This window comes from Amphiura filiformis, chromosome 9 (genome assembly GCF_039555335.1).
Source record: "Amphiura filiformis chromosome 9, Afil_fr2py, whole genome shotgun sequence".
Classification (NCBI taxonomy): domain Eukaryota; kingdom Metazoa; phylum Echinodermata; class Ophiuroidea; order Amphilepidida; family Amphiuridae; genus Amphiura; species Amphiura filiformis.
In genome coordinates this window covers 69,209,242-69,224,266 of record NC_092636.1, presented here as the reverse complement: position 1 = coordinate 69,224,266, position 15,025 = coordinate 69,209,242, and the positions used below count along the sequence as shown (strand labels likewise).

General features: G+C 40.0%; 1 protein-coding gene across 1 annotated transcript in view; it reads left to right on the top strand.

Annotated features, from left to right (window-relative positions):
- Window positions 1–3,879: 3,879 nt before the first annotated feature.
- The window catches only part of LOC140161389 (phosphopentomutase-like), a 55,819-nt gene continuing 44,673 nt past the window's right edge, over window positions 3,880–15,025 (top strand). Inside the window, exons 1-2 of the mRNA XM_072184902.1 lie at window positions 3,880–3,954; window positions 8,897–8,996. Of these exons, the coding sequence (XP_072041003.1) occupies window positions 3,883–3,954; window positions 8,897–8,996 (172 nt within the window). The 5' untranslated portion in view covers window positions 3,880–3,882. The remainder of the gene's footprint in view (window positions 3,955–8,896; window positions 8,997–15,025) is intronic.

Below are 15,025 nucleotides of genomic sequence, written 5' to 3'. Positions count from 1 at the left end.
TTTCTATGTTTAGCCTGTGAACATGCTGAAGCTCCGCAAATCCCCGTCTTCGGTATAGACGATTTTTCAGTGCTTTCTGTGCAGCTTTAATGGTACATTGGATCTAGGGTGCCGATTCTACCATAGAGCTGACGATCCCCAGAGAGCAGGCAAGCAGATTGGTGTGTGATAAATATGTCTTTGTCTACAGGTATATTTCCAAATATTCTCAAACATGCCATCATCAACCCCATCATAAAGAAACAGTCTCTTGATCCTAATGATCTAAAAAATTATCGTCCTGTTGCTAACATCCCATTCTTGTCAAAACTAATTGAAAAACATGTTTTCAGGTGCATTAATGAACATATGGAAGAGCACAATCTAGGTGAGGAGCTTCAATCAGCTTATCGATCAGCACACAGTACCGAAACTGCACTCCTACAAGTTAAAACTGATATTATGTCATGTCTGTATAATCAGCAAGGTGTGTTCCTGGTCCTGTTGGACCTATCTTCCGCTTTTGATACGGTTGAGCATAGCGTACTCGTCAGAAGAATGGCAAATGAGATCGGCCTCTCTGGGACTGCACTAACGTGGTACAAGTCATATTTTGCTGAAAGATCTACTAAAGTGTGCATAACGGTACCTTCTCAGACTCACAAGACATGAATTATGGACTCCCACAGGGCTCCATTGTTGGACCGGGCTCATTTAAGATCTATACCATACCCATTGGCCGTATCATCAGAAAACATCAAATGTCATTTCACATGTATGCTGACGACATTCAACTTTATACCAGTTTTAATCCTGCGGACACATCTTCCATTCAAATTGCTCTTTCACGGCTAGCTACTTGTATCTCCGAGATCAAACTGTGGATGACAATGAACATGCTCATGTTAAATGACACCAAAACTGAGTTTTTGTTGCCGTGTCGAGAAATAATAAGCTCAAGATGCCTCCAGTTCACCTTGATCTTGGAACTGATATCATCCATCCTTCCGATACTGTACGGAATTTGGGCATTTTATTTGACACGCACATGCTTATGTCACCGCATATATCCGGACTTTGTAAATCTATTACTTTTCAGCTCCGCAACATATCTCGTATTCGCCGTTTCCTGGACACAGACTCATGTCATCACATTGTTAGATCTCTGGTACTTTCTCGCTTAGACTACGGCAATGCTCTTCTGTTAGGATCCAACAAAACAGATATTGCCAAACTTCAACGGTTGCAAAATTGGGCTGTCAAACTTATTCATCGCGCTGGCAAGCAAGACCATGCCACACCATATATGGAACAGTTACATTGGCTTCCGATTCATGAACGTATTGTTTTTAAGATATTGCTCCTTGTTTTTAAGTGTGTGAATAACATTGCTCCTCCATATCTGGCTTCCAACTTACTTAATTACACACCTTCCCGCACTGGACTGCGCTCGTCTGCAGATACTACCCGGTTAGTTGAACATACCATTCACTCCAGGAAACTTCAATCCTCTGCTGACAGATCTTTTTACTTCGCTGCTCCAAAGCTATGGAACCAACTTCCAGCAGCCCTTCGTTCTGCAACATCTCCTCATATATTTAAGAAGAATTTGAAAACATACATGTTCCCATATTGACTTGTCTTTGTTCATTCTTTGCTCTGTAGTGTATTATTTTATTATGTATCATCACACCCGCTGTGGTCTTCATGAAATGGCGGGCTACAAAAGCCTTATTGTATGTATGTATGTATGTATGTATGTATGTTGCTCTTCGGTATCCTTCTCAGGCTTCAGTAAGGCAATTATGCGCGTGTAATCCAGAGTAAGGTATCCTCAAGGTGTGTGTGGTGCGTGTGCGTTTGCCTAACATTACTTCCGAGGACTCCAACATAACAACACACCGACACCGAGGACCTTGTGCATAACGAGGACCTCGAATACGCGTCCTCGCTACAGGTACGGAAACCTAATCAAACGACGAAAATGAGGTTGTTCGGTTCTACCGACTGGGGGGCTATATGAGTTGGAGAATTGCAGAAGTCATTTTGACTCCGATTCAAATTGCTTGATTTATACGGTGGACCTAGGTTCCAACTCTCCAGCAGTAAAATGCCTTTGTGAACATGGTGAATCTAAGAATCACTAGGGGTCAATCAAACACAGGGATCAAATTTCAAACTTGCTTGAAATCTTTTTTGATTCCTCTCATCTGAAGGATCCAGAAAAAGTACAGTTTGACATAGGCTGCAACGTACCTTTCTTGTGCAAAAATGTCCGAAAGACGGATTGTCAAGGGTCAGAAACTAAAAGTGCTCCGATTTCAATGGAAATAGCTCAAATTGTTTATGTAAAAATAAAGCAAAATGGTTCTCACCATCTGGAATGTTTTGTTACCTAGGAAACATCATGATATGCCGGGGATAACAAATTCAAAACATTTTCTCAAAACGTTTATTCAAACGTTTTAATAACATTTGAATGTCGGGTTTTATAAAGATAAATAATTGTGTTTCAAACACTTAGGGACCGTTCATAAATACTTTGGTGGGGGGACTGGGCAAAGTGTGGGGGACACAAAAAGTTTTGAGTTGCAAAAAAGGGGGGGGGGGAAAAAAAAGTTTTGGTTACTAAAAGGAGGGGGGACAAGTTTTAAGCAAGAAAAAGTTTTAAACAAGAAAATACCAAAAGAACAAGAGCACTCTCAGGGGGCGCCGAATTGACCAATTCAGCATCGATTCTGCACCCCTCTAAGTGATGAAAGTCAAAATTTTCGCGCGTTTAGAAACGCGCATTTCAGGACAAAGTCATTTGGCAGATCAATAAAGACCGATATTCAACTTCAAGTGATCCGCGCGCAATAATTATTTCAAGAATCGGGAGCGAAACCTATCCTTAGCCCTGGGTGCCACAAGCCCTAGCTACGCCACTGTCAAATTCCCTGTTTTGTGTTACTTTTATTTTATTTATTTCATGATTGGTTATGAGAATGAAACATATGTATTTTCAAAAAATTAGAATGCATATAGATTGAAATTATACTTCATACAAGTCACAGCATGTGAAAAACACCTTCAACTTTCATGTTTTTAGGAAACAGGCCTATTATGAATAAATGTATGAACAAACATGGGGGGGGGTCAAAAAAGTTTTGTATGTCTAAAGAGGGGGGTCAAAAAAGTTTTATGTTCTCTGGAGGGGGGGTCAAAAAAACTCCAAAAATTTCCAAATGCCCAGCCCCCCACCAAAGTATTATGAACGGTCCCTTATGGTAGCAGTTTTGTTTTTTACATGGTGCGCGGTGAGGCCTAATATTTAATTTTTAATCAACACTGATGTAATTTTAATGTTATTAAATTTGTAGGTAAATGCTGCAAATTTGGCCTTGGACTGACCACCAATGCAGGGCTTGGCCGCCGGGGGGCCTGGCCGCTCTGTGTTGCTTTCTTCGCCGCGCCCAGGCTGCGTCCCTGGGCCATGCAGCACTGCACCGCTTTTAACATGGCTTTCAGATGATGGTGGATGCGATATCGTTATTTTGACGTCGCCATTGGATTAACACATAATCATGAAATCTTCACAAACAATTCTAAATTTGTTATGTGGTGTCAAAGCAAAATTATCTTACTCTAAAACCGTTGGGGTTCTGCAAAGTACCCCACTGCAAGTATGATAATTGTCCATTTATAATCGCTAACCGTGTATTGTGAATGGGGCTGTCAGCCCTGTATCTTCGCCAGCCTCGTACGTCCGTGTTGCGTGTCCTATGCCGCCTGATGGCTTTTAAGTTTTATGGAACAGCGCCGTCTATGATATGTTGTAGACATCAATACCGCGCATGATGCAATTATGCGATGCGACGCATATCGTACACTGCCCGTCACTAATATTTACAAATTTGCAAAATGGCGAGTGAATGTGACACGAGTGATCCAGTTCTGGATAAAAAGGTCAAACAATGGCTTGCCTGGGACAAGGTAACGCAACGTTTTTGTACATTAGAATAGTAAACATCTCTAAAAAGCTAGCAAATGGTAGATTTTATATTGTTATGCATTGCTTTTGCTATTTGCAGAGATTTAAAAACGAAGTGTCGATCAATCTCACTCATTTTAAATGCATGCATTGAATGTTCAGTGAATTATGCAATCAGTCATGTGTATTGCATGCTTTGCAGCAGCTCAAAAAACAAAGTTCAACAGAGTGCATGATTGCACAAGCTGCAAACATGACAATGGCATGCATACATGATGTAACCACAATGAAGGATTATACCATAGTGATACCAGAGCCAAGAAGATGAGAGAAGTTAATCTCTTAGTTGTAAGTTTTAGACATACAAAAAGAAAAAAGTTTAGTGCTCTGCTGCCAAGTATGTAGTAGTGAGGAACTCTAGTCTAGGCTTGGGCATCGTCAGTCTTTTGCATATCGCATATCGCAGCCAAAAACATATCACGATATCGCCATCTGATGATATTTTTATCCATAAATGCATGCATGCCATATCAGAAGTTCACTGGTATCGGTGCAAAACGGCCCGGCAAACAGTGAAGCAATTAGTACGTATACAAATAAACAAGTACAAAACATACTTATTCAATCCACTGCCATCATTCAAAACAGCTTCTTTATATCCGAAACGTTATTAAAAACAGTATGAAACCATTTGTTTGCTGCCATAATTGTGCATGGTTTCCGCTATATATTGCATTGCATGAACGGTAATAAACATTAAGGGGGTACTACATGTACACCCCTGGCCAATTTTGTGCCAATTTTTGCATTTTTCTCAAAAATTATAGCGCATTGGTAAAAAGTAAGATATGCATATTATAGGGGCAAGGACTACAACTACTGCACTGAAAATTCAGCAACTCAAGGCAAGTAATTATTGATTTATTGATCAAATATTATTTTCCCTCATTTTTGACTGTAACTCCACAACTGTTGTCTGTTTTGAAATAAAATTTCCAGTGCAGTAGTTATAGTCCTTGCCCCTATAATAATTAATATACATATCTTACTTGTCACCAGTGCGGTATAATTTTTGAGAAAAATGCAAAAATAGGCACAAAATTGGGCAGGGGTGCAGGGGTAGCGCTAGAACTAAATACTCCAGTGTCTGCTGCAGGGACCCCGAACTTGCAGGAAATTAAAAAGTAGGGGGTCCGGAGTAGAGTTTGGTGAGTCCGAGTTGCACAAATGCAGCATAAACAGTATGTCTGAAATAGCGTTAGATTGAAAAACTGGGGTCTGCAGGGACCCTGAACTTGCAGAAAATTTAAAAACAGGGGGTCCGAACTCTATTTTGGGGGTCCGGGACCCCAAAGAGCAACCTAGCGCTACCCCTGCAGGGGTGTAGTACCCCCTTTTAGTTGATTGTGGCCTGCTGAGTGGATGGGAGACCACTGCTGCCCTCATGCACATTAAACATTTAGTTGATCGTGGCCTGCTGAGTGGATGGGAGACCAATTATAAGTATATCGCCTGTCACTATTTCTACATATTATCGTCATCGCGATAAGGATTTAATACCCAGGGGGTACTCAGTACAAATGACCATACGGGGACGTGCCGCAAACATGGGTAGCATTTTCAGCCTTCTGGTATATCAATGTCCCCTTTTCAAAGCCTATTTTGGTATATGAATGGGTCCTTTTTTCAAAATTTTCTCAATTCTTTCGGAAAACAGCCCAATTTTCCTTAATCGAGCCAAAATTTTCAAAATTTTCCCAAAATTTTGGGAAAATTTGTAAAAACTAAGACAATTTTGGTTAAATTCGGCCGAAAATTTCGACTAAATTGGTATATCAATGGCTCCAAATTTCTTGAAAAATTGGTATATTTATGGGTCCACTTCCAAAATCTCAGCGGCACGTCCCTACCAAAACCAAACTTGAGTACCCCCCCCCCCGGATATTGCCCAAGCCTATGAGGAACACCCCACCTTTGTGTCCTTTCTTTAGGCCGATGAAAGTCGATATAAATGAGTTTCCCGTCACCCGCCCTGGTAATAAAAAAAAAAAAAACGATGAATATCTGTGATATTTAATGGAAAAATCAAAATCAAAGCATCCATTTTGCTACCAAACTTGCAGCCTCTTTTTAATACACTTGTTTTAACCTTGTGTGTTCATGTGCGCATTATCGTAAACATTAAAATTTTCACCTTTTTATTTAAAATTTGTGGAGATTCCCAAGTTCTAGTAAAACACAATTTTCAACACTAAAATTGTTGCTTGATATTGGACTGATTTTGCACAATTTCTTATGCAAACAATTAGTGGATTTTTAGCGGGTTCGCCGTCGGACAAGTTTAGAACTGTCAAGCTTTCGTCAGGAATAGTTTTGGTGGCTCTGAAAAGAGCCGTTTGCTGAAGACTGCCCCTTGTCTACAGAAACAAGCAGATCTCGCCTATCTGCTGATTTTGTAAGTTTTGGTGGCTCTGAAAAGAGCCGTTCACTGAAGACTGCCCCTTGTCTACAGAAAACAAGCAGACCTCGCCTATCTGCTAAATTAAAGGTTTGTTAGCTCTGAGAAAGAGCTGTTCAATGAAGACTGCCCCTTGACAACAGAGAACATGTAGACTGCATATATACTGTAGTAGAAGTATACGGCTTACCAGGAACCGTTTGGCCACTCATGGACCGACCGACTTACAAAATCAGCAGATAGGCGAGATCTGCTTGTTTCTGTAGACAAGGGGCAGTCTTCAGCAAACGGCTCTTTTCAGAGCCACCAAAACCTTCACATTAGCAGATAGGCGAGATGTGCTTGTTTTCTCTGTTGACAAGGGGCAGTCTTCAGTGAACGACTCTTTTCAGAGTCATCAGTAGACAAGGGGCGGTCTACATGTCTCATTCTTAGGTACTTTGTCCTGAAGAAGTCAGAGCTACTCCTGACGAAAGCTTGACAGTTCTAAACTTGTCCGACGGCGAACCCGCTAAAACCCACTAATTGTTATGAATTCCTGTCGTAAAAGCCTATCCCACAATTTCTTATGCAAAGTTGGGACTTAGGGCATGATAAACTTTTGCTGTAAACTGTTTTACATGCGGATTTATTGGTATGAACCCTATTATACAAACCAGTAATTACTACTAATTAGGCCATGATGTGAGACTAGGAGACTGAGAGCTTCTGAGAATGAAAGTCTTTAGGCTGTGCAATAATTTTGAGCCTGGGGGCTGAGACTAGTATACTAGTCTCAGCCTGGGGGGGGGGGGGGCAAGAAATTTTTGGTGACCGAAAGGGGGGCGCAGTAGACACTTAGATAAGTGTCTACTGCCCGCATGCTCCAAAAAGTAAAAGGTGAATTTAAATTTTCTGCTCGGTGCAAGAAGTAGGTAAGTGCAATAGCTGCCATGTGTAGATGAGTACCGTACAAGATATTATTTGTAAATTGCCAAATATTCAGCTATTGCACTTCCATTTACCCACTTCTGGCACTGAGCAGTTGAAATTGGTAATGAATAATGGATACTGTATGGAAAAGTTTGAGAAACTTGAAATCTTGTTTATAATGTCCTACCCGGACCTGAATTCACTCGTTAATTGTGATAGACCAAAGAATTGGATTTTGTACAATTTCAAATCGATTGGGGTGCACGCCCATCCCCCACCCGTGCCCTATGACGCTACGCCACTGCAATGAATTGGTATGATTGTAGTCTCATGGCTGGCAGAACAAGGTAGATTGGTTTTACCAGTTAAAGTCTGTTTCATTGTTGATTATTGTTCTAATTTAGATGTAGAAAATCTGTTCCAACTGACCAGCAGGGAACCAAAGGATGGATCCAAAAGGATACAACAGTGTACACTAGCAATGGATAAAATTAAAAACAGGGAAAATATGACACAACATACAATGGGGAATAACACAAAGCGTACAAAGTTAAAAAGTTAATACTTTGTTTATACGTTTTGTGTTATTCCTCCCATTGATGTTGTGTCATTTTTTCTGTTTTTATAATAATATTCTTCTATTGGTGGTACAAAATGAGCTTCTGTGTAAAATTGTCCCCTCTGTGGAAATCAAGATTTCCAGGTCAAAGTATAGGTTTCAACATTCAATACTGGTAAAATTTACCTGTTTATGATTTTTCGTTGTGAAGTTACATGAGTGAAAGGTTGACTAATATAAAAGCTGAAGTCATGGAACCGCACTCGATTAGAGTTGGGCGACTATCACTTTCTTCCTAGTCGACTAGTCGGCAGCAAATAGTCACGACTACGACTATAGTCGCGACTATCTGTGGTTAGAATTGGACCAAAAAATCGGGTGAAAGTTTGGTGCAAATTTACAATAAAAAGTCAACAAGACCAATCTAATGATGATTTATAGACTTTATGATTATTGTTTGTATAGTGTTACTATTGGTAAGACAATGACTAATGTTTTTATCACATTTTCACAGTTTATATGCAAGTATTTGGTTGGTTTTATCTGGTGCTTTTAACATGATTTTGTAACATTTAAATATAGTTCTATTTGACGACTTTTGGTTTTCAATAGTCGTAGTCGCGACTACCAGTAATAGTCGCGACTAACGACTATTGGCGACTTAGTCGCCCAACTCTACACTCGATGTTAACTTTACAAAATGATAGTTTTTAAATGTGGTGCTGCAGGTGACTCTGCAGAGTGTCATGGAAGGGATAGAAGGAATAACAACTGGGTGGTAGAAAAAATCGAATAAGATCTGATATTATAAGGATTAGTGGAAGGGTACAGTTATCAAGAAAAGTACAAGAGGAAGCCTGGGAAGTGTAGTAGCTGAGCACTACAAAATGTACAAATATGGCAAAAGATAGGGATGTACTCCAAAAACACCTGAGGTGCTATCTGACAAGAGATGGAAAACATTACCAAAAAATGTCTTATATTTTGACCTGATATTTTATTTTATTTTTTTCAGAATGTGATTACAAGGGAGGAAGTTTTGGAGCTGGTCCAAGGAAAAAAATTAAAAGAACTTCATGCTCGATTTGACAAGCACATAGAATTTGGAACTGCAGGTTGGTGTTTTACCTTTTCAATTAAAAGTAAAAAATTACTAAGCAGGCATGTGTAAAAAAAGGGTACAAGTTCTACAAAGGCCTTGCCAGCTCTAATAATGAAAGATATGTGTAATCAGCTACATTGTATGTAAAATAATTATAAGAGCAGAATAGGTTTCAAGATACAGTGCCATAGCCCCAGAGGAGGTACTCACATGCAAATGAGGTATGGGTATGTGCGGCGGTCAAGGGTCCCTTTTTCATGCCACAGTTCTTTGAGCCTCAAACTCTGACAATTGTAGCTCTTTCGCTGAAATTTGGAAAATTTTGGAATTTTTTAGCTCAAAAGCCTACGATTTGGCCCAATTTTAGTTCACAAGACCCATCAAAAATGTTGAAATTTCAGGTCATCAAGCCCCTATTTTGCCCAAAGTCAGTTCTTAGTTCCCAAAGTTTGGCGCTCCGTGCCGCACACAACTACCAACATTTCAATTGAGGGCTGCCAACGTTAGGGTTGTGTGTGTATTGTGTAACTCTAAAAGTGTTAATGGTCAAATCTTAACTTCTGACATACATGCATGTACTTATGCCAATAAATCCTGGTAATATTAATCTATGGATAGGGGGCATCATGTGAGTGGAGATATTTGAGGACAAAGGTCATCTAGGGATCAAGTGTCAACAGGGGCGTCGCTAGACCAATATGATTCTGGGGTGTAAAGCATTTTTTGCCGACGGAAATATGTTGGGAATTGTAGACCCAATGTTTTTGTGTCCAGGACGGCGCTTAAGAATCTAAAAAGGGGGGGGGGTAGGAGTCAAAAAAATTTTTGATAAATTTTTTACTATAACATTAACAATAGCTCTATCACACATTGCTTTGACTACATTTGCTGACAATCGCATGTTCTTGACGACAACAATAAATTTTTGCCGACAAAATTGTGTATGGGGGTGTCACACCCCCATAGCCCCCTCTAGCGACGGCCCTGAGTGTCAACCTCACTTGGTGATAATAATATGGGCAGGGGAGCATCAAGTGAGTGAAGATGTTTGAGGCCAAAGGTCATCTATACAATGCACATGGCGGTATAGGGAGTCCTGGTTTTCTGGTTTTAATTTTGTGGGATTAAAGGGGCATTTTGTGATCCACATTCTCATCCCCAACTTTTCTCAAAAAAGTTGAGATTTTTATACCACTGGAAACCTGTGGCTTCATAAAAGTTTCTTGCAGATTAATTTGTTTGCTAAAATATTGTCAAATTTGAATTACGTTACAGTTAAATTACAACACGGTGTGCTATGGAGCAGTGTAATCACTAAATCACATGCATAAACACAAACATAAAATCAGAATCAAATTTTGGGAATAAGCTTTTTTCGTGGATATCTGCTGAAAAATGTCATAAAATGAGGATCACAAAATACTCCTTTATCTCACAAATTAGTTAATATTTACACAGTATTAATATTTTATTTATTTATTTATAACAATAGGCTAGAAAGCCTGGACAAACCCAATAGTGAAATCACTAAATTAAAGGGATGCCCAATACATCAAAAACAAGAACAAAATAAAAAATACATAATTAGGACAAGGACAGGTGGAATGGAAATAAAAGGAGACCAAACGAAATGGCTACACGAGGTGGAGACAAACAGCAGATTTAAAGGCTGGTAGGGAGGTGCTTTTGACAACATCCTCAGGCAGGTAGTTCCACAAGGTGAGAACATTTGGGTCAAAGGACCTTTGGCAGAGTGTGAGCCTTCGGAAAGGTGTATCAAGAGAGAGGCTATTGAGATTGCGGAGAGTGGTCTTGGGGTGGGGCTTGAATGGGTTGGGAGAAGAGCAGAGGTAGTTGAGGATCTTAAAAAGATGGCTAAGGGCAGCAATGTCACGACGCTTAGACAGGCTTGGGAGATTGCATTTACAGAGAAGGTCTGTGTGAGAGAGATTCCAGGATTGGAGAATGACTCTGCAAGCAAATCTCTGAGTGGACTCAAGCCTGTTGGTTAATGTGACATTTAATGGATGGAAGGTGATGCTGCCATATTCCAGAATTGGTTGGACAAGGGCTAAGTAGAGCAAACGCCGGATAGTTGGTGAGGCACAATTGAATGCTCTGTGAATGTAGCCTATGGCTTTCTTAGAGATGAAATTGACATGCTCATTCCAAGATAAGTTGTCAGAAATATGAATACCAAGGAACTTGACAGAGGAAACTCTTTCAATCACCTGGTTATTCATATAAAGACTCATGTTGGGAAAGGGGTCTTTCTTGGTTGAAATAACCATGAGCCTGGTTTTTGAAGCATTAGCCGTGAGATTGTTTTTGGAAAACCAGTGGTGGATGGTGTCAATGTCAGCTTGAAAGCTGGTGATGTCACTGTCATTGCTGATAGGTTTGTAGAGGGTGGTGTCATCGGCGTATAATACCAGAGAACTGTTTAGAGAAAATGAAGACATACAAAGATCATTAATGTAAATAAGAAAGAGTAGAGGCCCCAGGACGGAGCCCTGGGGAACACCAGACAGAACAGGAGTTGGGTCAGAAGAAACACCATGGACAGAAACAGACTGTGCCTTCAAATGTACACTTTTGGCTTCGCATAAACCAGGGAAGTACTAGACATGCATAAACTCTGTTAACAGAGGGGAATGGGGATTCAATGGGTCATTCAATTATGGGGCTATAGCATGTGTCAGGATATCTTTCTTTAAATCTAAACAAATCTGTATGTGATAGTACATGTATGTGTATAGTGTATATGCAGCTGAAGGCAAGCATAAACACACTACCAGCATCTGTTAAAGTATTTAGTTGTAGGTTGTAGGTTAGTGTGAATGAGCATTCAGGCTTTAACGAAATGATATCAAGAGAATGCAATAAAGGAAGTGAGTGACAGTATTATACAATGATAATATTATTTTTTTTTTATCTTTTATTTTATTTGCTTCGTTGATTTCATCACATTATATATTTACATAACTCATTTGTTCTCACTTAACTAATTTCTGACTTTGCTAATTTCTACAATTTTTACTACATAAGCTTTCTGATTCTTAATTCAGAATGTAATAGACTGATCAAATCGGGATATTTCCCGTAACGATATTTACTAATTGACAGTTTACTAACACTTATTATTTTATTGATTGTAGTATTACATTTTCCTGCATGGTAGTAACCAAAGATAACATCTGCTTGTGTGGTTTTAATTTTAACATTGTAGTGTTGCAAAATTATTTTGTCCACTTCGCTCCATATCTTTTTATTTTTTTTGCAACCAAAAAAAAAGTGTTCAATATAATCTACTTCGTTACAAATTTCACATACATTACTTTGTTATCTATGCCCGTGCAACGGGGCATAGATATTGTATTTGTTGTGTTTAGTCTTCGGACTCTTCTCCTTCTCCTTCATCTTCTTAAGACCACTTCTTTGCACTCCTCTAACTCAAGAACTAAAGTAGCCTCGGGGCCCATACTTGGTATAATCATGGCCTATGACCCCAGAAATTTCATAGGGTAGCCCCGACCCCAGAGGGCAAAGGTCATGGGCTACAGGGGGCAATATGTGTAAAATTTCAAACAGCTCTAGTTCAAAAACTATAGCGCCCTCAGGGTTCATACTTGGTACAATGATGGCCTATGACCCTAGAAGTATGCTATGCTAACCGCAACCCCAGAGGTCAAAGTTCATATGCTTTAAAAAGACAAATAGGTACGACCGGTTAACACAGTGTATCGCAATAGGTAGCATTTTGGTAGCTACCTGTATTTGCAATGATGAAGGCTTCAAATATACATCAAGACGTACAATGGGGTTAAGAGGTTAACCGCTTAAAGGGACATAATGTTTTGGGATTAAAGGGGTATTCTCCAGTCTGGTGGTGTTTCAGAGAGAGTGAGGGTCTGATGGAGTATAAGAGAGAGTGATGGCTTGGTGGGGTATTAGAGAGAGTTTGGCCCAGCCTGGTGGTGTTTTAGAGCGAGTGAGTGTCTGGTGGATTATAAGAGAGAGTGAGGGTCTGGTGGGGTATTAGAGAGAGTGTGGTCCAGTCTTGAGGTGTTTTAGAGCTAATGAGTGTCTGGTGGAGTATAAGAGAGTGATGGCTGGGTGGGGTATTAGAGAGAGTTTGGGTCAGCCTGGTGGTGTTTTAGAGCGAGTGAGTGTCTGGTGGAGTATAAGAGAGAGTGAAGGCAGAGAGAGTATGGGTCAGCCTGTTGGTGTTTTAGAGCGAGTGAGTGTCTGGTCGAGTATAAGAGAGAGTGAAGGCTTGGTGGGGTATTAGAGAGAGTATGGGTCAGCCTGTTGGTGTTTTAGAGAGATTGATGGCCTGATGGGGTATAAGAGAGAGTGAAGGCTTGGCAGGGTACCGGTATAAGAGAGAGTCTGGGCCAGTCTGGTGGCGTTTTAGAGAGAGTGAGTGTATAGTTGAGTATAAGAGAGAGTGATGGCTTAGTGGGGTATTAGAGAGAGTATGGGTCAGCCTAGTGGTGGTTTAGAGCGAGTGATTGTCTGGTGGAGTATAAGAGAGAGAGTGAGTGTCTGGTGGGGTATTAGAGAGAGTGTGGTCCAGTCTGGTGGTGTTTTAGAGAGATTGATGGTCTGATGGGGTATAAGAGAGTGGGAAGGCTTGGTAGGGTATTAGAATGAAAGCTTAAAACAAGGGCTTTCACATGGTGCTCACCAAGTTTTCGTTTGTGAATAGGAGAAGGGGGGGTTAGGTGTGGTCACGGGCATAGATATTCGTGTTTGGTCAAACACAACTGTGGTTTCTAGTTCTTTACACAGCCGTGACGTTAGTCACGGCTGTGTCTTTTTTCTTACAGGTTCTTCTTTCTTTCTTTCTTCTTTCTTCTTTCTTCTTTCTTCTTTCTGTCAACCATTACATTTGCTCTAGCACTCACATGCTTACATCGATTTTGACCTAACTTGGTCACAATGATTATTGACCGTGCCCCTACATGTCACATGAAACTTGTGGGGTCAAAGGTCATGCAGGGGTCATTGGGGGCAAAAACGTGATTTCGACTCAAAATGCATCTTCTCCTACAAATTACGTAGAACAGTGACGCCACTTGCACACATGCATTGTAATTACCCAGTGTCTATAAGGTGTACACAGATTTGGGGTCAAAGGTCATTAAGGGGTCACTTCCGGTATAAAACGGAATACCTTCAAAAAATGTTATTATCGAAGGAAAACATAGGACAATAACGGTATGTTCACATATGAGTTGCAGTTATCCAATGTATATGTGGTATTTTTTTATTTGGGGTCAAAGGTCATTAAGGGGTCACTTCCGGTATAAAACGAAATACCTTTAAAATGCATCTTCTCCCACAAATTACGTAGGACAGTGACACCACTTGCACACATGTATTGTTATTACCCAGTGTCAATGTGGTGTACACAGATTTGGGGTCAAAGGTCATTAAGAGGTCACTTCCGGTATAAATCGAAATACTTTCAAAAAAAATTTTATTAGCTAAGAAAAACAGGAGAGTGATGGTATTTTCACACATGAATTGTGTTTTCCCAATGTATATATGGTATTTTTTTATTTGGGGTCATAGGTCATTAAGGGTCATTTCCGGTTTGAGACAAAAAACTTTCAAAATGCCCCTTCTGCCACAAATAACATGGCAAAGTGATGCCACGTACACACATACATTGACATTAGCCAATGTCTATGGGGTTTTCATATATTTTGTGGTCAAAGGTCATTAAGGGGTAACAACACGGCTGTGTTCGTGGTCTTAGACCACAGCTAAGTCTAGTTTCCTATTTTGTTAAGAAAGACTTTTGTTGCATAAATATTGCTGGTTATTTTCCAATTCAATGTCATTAGCCTAGGTTCTTTTGTTGCCATAATATTTTTCCAAATTTTGCTCCAATTGAATTTCATATTTTTACACAGCCGTGACGTTAGTCACGGCTGTGTCTTTTTTCTTACAGGTTCTTCTTTCTTTCTTCTTCTTCTTCTGTCAACCATTACATTTGCTCTAGCACTCACACGCTTACATCGATTTTAACCT